Here is a 7337-nt window from a genome sequence, read left to right as displayed (position 1 = left end):
GCATACATTTACAAACACCCAGAGACGCATGTACATTTATATGTACAATTAAATTCTCTCATTGGTAGGACTCAAACATTTGTAATTGCAGGTACAATTGTAAATAAGGGAATGGGGCTTCCTCACACTCCACACTCGCCAGGTCTCATTCCACATGAAAACTTCAGTGGGAAAGAAGGCAATGCCCAACAAAACACTTGACAAACAAAGTCATATTTTTTGAATGCGTTTTATTTTAACAACCAAAAAATTCTAACAGCCTAACAATGCACATAAGTTAAAAATTAATTATCACTTAGTGATAACAAAGATAGTTGATTTACATGGAAAAAAGAACATTTACAATATGTTAATCCTTATTCACATTGTTGATACCGCAATAAAACACAATTTGTTTTTTCATTTCACAAAAAAAAAAGGGGTGGGGCAGGAAATTGTGCTTTGTCAAGAGGCACTACAAGAGAAAGTTTCTTCTTCCAAATAGATATTATATGACAGATATTGAATAAATAGACATATATGCATTGTAATTCGCAAAGATCTGGCAAGACCACAGGCTAAAATGCCCACAGATTCACTTAGAACCACTGCAAACTTGGCAGTGAAATTAAAAAATAAAAGGCAAGACTTAGCATTGAAAAATACCTAATAAATTTTTGGTTGAAGTGTAAAAGATACCAAATGCGGATGCCATCGAGAGATGAACCACCTTGTAAGAGCTTGGCAAAATCAGTTTCCATTACATGTACAGAGTGACCTTCAGCAACAGTGTAAGAAGACAATTTGGAAAAGAGTAACTCGGAGATCAGGAAGCAGCAACCATGGACTTTCTGATTAAAGCTGCAGCATACTACAGAAATAGGAAGGATGGGCCCAGGGCTTGACTGCAAACCACCATCCTTTTGCAAAGGTATATGACGCTCGTGTCAAGATAATTTTTTAAACATCATTATTTGAAAAAGTACAGGAAAATGTCCCTTTAAAAACTCCAGAGGTTACTGAGCAGCTAGAATTAGCTTGTATTGCAACATGTCTTCTCCCTGTATATCGTAAGTTCTGAGTTAATATCTACAAATAGAGGTTTTGTTTTTTTTTTAACTCCGACCTTTTATACCTTTCAAATATATAAATAGTATTAACAGTTATATTACAATGTTTGTGTAGTAAACAGAAAATAACTTTCAAAGTGATATTGCATGAGGTCTTTGACAAGATTGCATGAGAGCACAACTTTTAAAAAAAATCCAACCGTGTGGGACTGTTTGATGGCCACCTTGAAGTGTGGGTTAGGTTCGCTCGGCCAGTCCTGAAGGTGAGGTCTCCTCTTGCAATGACTAGAAGTGGGAAGTAATGCTTTCTGATGGGAAGCTAAAGGCGGTGGGAGAACTATAGTAGATTGCAGCTTTAATGCTCATTCCCCTAACAGCCAGTCAGCATTAGTTCTGCTTTGCGTAAGGTAACTGCTATGTAGGTAACTGGGAAAATGTTTCAGTTTATGACGAGTAGGTGATTCCACTGAAATTGCTTTGCTTACTCTATTGCCTGGAGCTGCACAATGATTTAAAAACAGGTTTTCGTTAGGGCTGCTCCCATAGCAGGGGAGGGATGAGGTGCATGAGAGCAAGGACTAAAAATGTCTGGTTAAGTGGATGGAATGTGTACGAAGAAGACACCCAAAGTGAAACAGAACTGAGCAACGTCTCTCGGGAGCTGGAGGGACGGGGATTTATTGGAGAAGGAGCCCCTTTACCTGGGCAGCAACTTCTTTTCTAACTTAACATTACACTGAACTATTTTCTATTTTAAAAAAAGAAAAGAAAAAGAAAACAGCAACAATAAACAAGTTAAAATGAGCAGGCTTATTAATTTTAAGATCTGAAGCCACGAGCAGGTAAATAAATTTCACAATAAAATGTGGCTCATACTGTGAATTCCATTTGTCTGATGTTAAAATGTCATTTTATCGAGGCTGCACTAACAGACGAGTTTTCTCTGCACTGAACTTCAGCTTCACTCGCTTGGAATTCCACAGAAATGCACCTGTTCACTACAGTAACGACTAGCTGAGTAACGGAACACATCGAGTCATTTAATGTGCATTGTGTCTTTAAGATTAATTTGACTGGTATCATTTTAAGGTGCCCTGATTTTTTTTTTCCACTTTCTTCTTCTTTCTTTCTTTTACTTTTTTTGGCAGTGTTGATTTATTTAGTTAAATACATACCTCAAAAATTACCCATCAAGCTGCCAGATAGGAAGCCATAGAATTTAAAAAAAAAAAAAAAAATCAGGGACAAACACAGAAAATAAATAGGAATTCAAAAATAAGTCACCCCACCCTGAGAGCAGGCCGCAAGTTTATCAAAAAGCCAAAGCGACTCACTGTGAAGTGGTTTTTTTTTTTAATACATAAACAAGTCTCTTCTTTAAGAACTCATTTCACAGTCTATTCTTTCGGATTGTAAAGTTCTCTGTCCCATGCAATTTAATATATATATGTAAATATATAGATATATACATATACATATACACACACACTTGTAGCTTCCTTCATTTATTTCGTAGGTCTTTTCATCTGGGAACTTGCCTGGTGTCTCTTCCATAAGTGCAAGGATAATGAAGGCAGAGTCTCCTGCGATTATAATGACTACGATCCAGTCCATTGTAAAGCGTAACACTTTAGTGTCTTTGCCAAGGCGATGTCTGATTCGGAAATACTGAACTTATTCAGTCTTACAGGTGTATCCTGTGCAACAAAGAAATGTAAAAAAATAAAAAAGGGGGGGAAGGAGAACAAAAAGACCAAAAAAGACAAAAATAAAATAAGGCAAAAAAAAAAAAAGTTTTCAGAAAAACTAAAACAGAAAATCCTTGGACCGGTGTATTGCTTTGCCTGATTGGAGTTCACATTATCTCTGGTCAATTTCAGCGGGTGCAGCCTTACTTTTCTCTGCATTCTCCTCCTCGGCCTCCACTTTGTACATCTCCTCCGAGCCTTCTTCACTGTCATTCTCTTCTGACTCCGTCAGCAGCTCCTCGTCCTTATACTCGGCCACATCTACCGCTGAGCCCAGGTGTTCCTTGAGCTTCCCATGATGTTTCACGTGGTACCGCTGGTTCTGGAAGAACTTGATGATGGTGTGTTTGGGGAGATCCAGCTGAGCAGAAAGAGTGTGGATAGCTTCCTGATCAGGGTAGAGGCCCACATCATGAATGAAGCTTTGGAGGATACCAAGGGCTTCCAAAGAGATCTTTGTGCGAGACCGAGGCTTTTTGGCACAACTGTCTTCGGTCGGAGGAGGTGGTGGGGGTGCTTCTTCTCTGGGAGGAGAACTCTCCTTGGCTGGCTGAGACTGCTGTCTATGAAGGACCTGATAATTAAAAAAAAAATAATAATAACATTTGATTCACTATTTCACCTTTCAAAAGGCATCATTCTCCTAAAATACACGCTGTCTGCTTAGCATTCTAGTGATGCGGAGTCATTTTAAGTTCAGGTCTTCTGAAAACTTAACTGAATTTGTAGAATCTCATCTATAAAACAAGAGGTTACTAATAGCAATGTTTCCATTCTGAGGCACAAAGAAGTTAAGTCACATGTTGCCTAAGGTTATTCAAATTCAAAGGATCTGGTTCCAGGGTCTTGCTGTTAACCAGTATGATGGGCCACCTCTCTGGAGCCCAAGGACAAAGAAACTGGACCCGGATGAAAAGTGCAGGCTCTACATATGAGATCACATGAATTCACATCCAGACTCTTTCACATTGCTGGGCGTCCCTGTGCAAGACACTGAACATCTTTAAGCCTCGATTTCATCATATATGAAAGAAGGATAAGACATTTCCTAAGGATGTTGTAAGGATTAAATGACGTATTGCATGTAAAGAACAGTGCCTGCCTCAAACCAGAGGTTGACAAACTTTTTCAGCAAAGGGCCAGGTAGGAAATATTTTAGCCTTAGCAGGGCTTCACCATCTCTGTTGCAATGCTTCAATTCTATCTTTATAGTGTAAGCATACACAAATGAGCATGGCTATGTTGCCATAAACTTTATGAAAACAAGAGGTAGCTTGGATTTGGTTCATGGGTCAGAATTTGTTTACCTCTGGCTTAGACCAAAAATCCAATAAATGATAAGTCATTATTATATCGGCCTCATAAATTAGTCTTGAACTGTAACAGAGGAATAGTATTTGAGTCAGAAAATCAATATTCCATAAAATTAGGAACAACTTAAATTTATTTTCTTTTAACCCTGATCTTAATCCTTAAACAATAATGCTTTTTAAAAATATGTATATAAAAACATACAACTTTTTATTAAATTACGAACTTTAGATGACTACTTTATACTCATAAATGGATCTTCTCAATATCACTAATGTCGAGGAGACAATAATGCCTGGTGTCTTGAAGTGAGACCTTGGTTCCCTGCCCAGGAACTGAACCTGATTAGCCTGGGTGAAAACCAGGAATCCTAGCCACTAGTCCACCATTGAGGCCAGAGAACAAACTAGTCATCCTTTGTTTTGCAGCTCACTCCCTTTTTTTTTTTTGTTATCCTTCATGTCAAGGCTTTCCAGTTGTAATTAATTTAAATTTCTCTTTCATTTCTACCTAGTCCCCACTCAAAAATAAAACAAAACTAGTATTTAAAAAAATTTCTAGACCCAAGTTGGGGCCACTCCTGCCTGGTGCCACACCAGCAGGCTGAACTTTCACGTGGCTGGCTGTAAATGCTCTGCTTGACCAGAATCACAGTATCCATTCAGTCCATCCCTGAGCGCAGTGCCAGCTCTGGGCTCCATACTTACTTCCTTGTTCTTCGATCTTTCTAAACAAGGTCAGATACGCAATCCCCACCAGTCATGGCCCTGTCTTCTGTGTTGCCACTTCTAATGCTCTAAAGTCATGTCCAGAAGACTGCCCCACTGCTTGTGAGGAACTGTGGCCCCCAGCCTGGACTGTCCCCCTTGAATAAAGGGTATCAGACTCATCACTCATTGCATGAATTTGTCATGTGACGCTAGTTGCGTCCAGTCACTCAGTGGTGTCTGACTCTTTGTGCCCCTTTGGACTACCGCCTGCCAGGCTCCTCTGTCCATGGCACTGTCCACGCAAGAACAGTGGAGTCGGTTGCCATTTCCTCCTCTAAGGGATCTTCCCAACCCAGAGATCAAACCATGTCTCCTGTGTCTCCTGCGTTGCAGGCAGATTCTTTACGGCTGAGCCATCAGGAAAGCCGCATTTGACACCAGTTGTGCAAACTTATTCTTAATCTTCATAACTGCTTTTACAATGTCCTCTCTGCATGAAATAGTTTCCCATTTTAATATTTACTCACGAACTTCTTCAGTCTGACCAAAGCAAGCAAGCAACACAGAGGAGACTGTCAGAACAACTTGCCCCATCCTCCTCAGAGGCCTATGTGAGAAGGACTTCCTGGAGAGGGGAGAAGGTGCATGGGACACTGAAGAGGAATTTGGCTACTACTCACATCTTGCAACATTAGCAGGAGTGCTATGTAATTAAAAGGCTACCAGGAAGGTCCCCATGACAAAGTCTTCTATCAATGTCAAAGGCAAACACTGTACTTCCTCCACTCAGATCAGTGTCTAACTTCCTGGATCACCCCTGCCCCAAGACTTTTAAGAATAGTGAGTTCACTTTTAAAAAAACACATGTTTCTCTTTTACCATTCTCTCCTGATTTACATGGTGTTTTCCATGTTAGAGTAACAAATTAAACATTTTCCAGAGTTCAAGTGAACTCAGTCCAATCAACGCAGAAGAAACATGTCTAGTTACACGAGCGTATCACTGGTATCACCACAGCCACCATCACCACACATTACCCTAATGACCCACGTTTTAGACTACAAAATACCAGCATCAGAGCAAGCATTTAAGAAAAAAAATCTCTGCCATCTCTCCTAGTCTCAGGGACTATTTGATGAAAAACTAATTTTTCACCAAAGTGAAAACGTCAGTCTTTTGTATAGAATTTAATAGCTAATAGGGCAGATGAAATTGTTACTTAGGTAAAAAAAAAAAAAAAAGAGGATGAAATTTGTAATCATTCATAAACAAGTAACAATCAAAATAACAATAAAAGGATAATCAAATGCACATAAGAACACCCATCATAATAGGCTGATGGCTGGTGGCAGAAAGAAATCTAAAACAGAGGACCATAAAACGGTGGCACTGAAGACCCACATAATGTTGACCAATTAAAATGAATGTTCTTGGCATTTTCTTTACCACTTTCAACTAAGAGTAAACTCATGTGGTCTGCTGTGGTGAGCTGGCATCAGCAAAAAAGTGAGAGCTCCATTACTTCAACGTCCTAATTATAGCCCCAGGGAGAGGAGAGCTGCGTGGTGGGCCTGCGTGTTCAGGGCAGCTTTGACGGCAGGAAGATATTTGCTCCAAGGTTGTAATCTGGGTAGCCTGAGCACTGTAATAAATAAACCTCCATGTCAACAGGTAAGAGTTTTTTGTTTGGTTGGTTTTTTTTTTGGATGAGAAAGAATAAGAGAGAGACTGAAATTACATAGGGAATATGTACTCATAGAACATGTACACTCAAGCACAGGACCTCCTTTTAGAGCAATTGCGTTAATTGGAAAACAAAAGAGAATTAAAATGCCCCATTTTCTAAATTATGCTTGCCTTCTGTAGTAAAAGTCAGCATAACGGTTCCATTTAATTAAATAATTAGATTGGTTCTTTAGGGGTTTTCCATTGTGCATTGGTTAGATTTAAAGAGATTTTCCAAAACTATACTTTGAAGTTACTATAATCTTTCTGCATGATAGGGTTTGTTCTTCTCCTGAGGTCCCACCAATTGGCCTATTTTCCCTCCCCTTCTAACTTTGAACCCAGCAGTAGTAATGCACGCATAGAGAGAAGCCCCACAAGGAATGGGGAAACAATTATCATAGCAGCCACCACTCATTGAATGCTTACTCAGTGCCAGGCATTTCCAAGAACTTTACATGGATTAACTCATCTAGTCCTCACAGTTCCTTGCGAAGGTGCTACCTGAATCAATAACAACCTGGAAACAAGGAGCATTTCAAGAGCACCCTCAAAGTTGGAAACTTTAAACATAGGGAGCAGTCAGTCTAAGAAAGTAGGTTTCCAAGGAACAATGACAATGTCACTGCCCTCATAGGAGAGGAAGATTTTTTTCAGAGAAATAACAGCAATAGAAATGATCTACAAAGTGAGAGATCCTGGGTTAGGTCAATATTCTATATTGAGTTGGAAGGCCTAACAGTATTTGCATGAAGAAGGTTAAATGATATTTCTAGCATCTTTGATCAGATAGG

The 7337-nt window shown here is 39.4% G+C and overlaps 1 protein-coding gene across 4 annotated transcripts in view; it reads right to left on the bottom strand.

Annotated features, from left to right (window-relative positions):
• Window positions 1-213: 213 nt before the first annotated feature.
• The window catches only part of SATB2 (SATB homeobox 2), a 212429-nt gene continuing 205305 nt past the window's right edge, over window positions 214-7337 (bottom strand). For all 4 annotated transcript variants that reach the window (XM_043445524.1, XM_043445523.1, XM_043445522.1 and 1 more), the window contains one exon: window positions 214-3371. In XM_043445524.1, coding sequence (XP_043301459.1) covers window positions 2910-3371 — 462 coding nt within the window. In that variant the 3' untranslated portion in view covers window positions 214-2909. The remainder of the gene's footprint in view (window positions 3372-7337) is intronic.

The sequence above is a fragment of the Cervus canadensis genome, chromosome 24 (assembly GCF_019320065.1).
Source record: "Cervus canadensis isolate Bull #8, Minnesota chromosome 24, ASM1932006v1, whole genome shotgun sequence".
In the NCBI taxonomy this organism is placed as follows: Eukaryota; Metazoa; Chordata; class Mammalia; order Artiodactyla; family Cervidae; genus Cervus; species Cervus canadensis.
The sequence above is the reverse complement of the archived record's forward strand: the minus strand, read 5'-3'. Positions and strand labels throughout refer to the sequence as shown.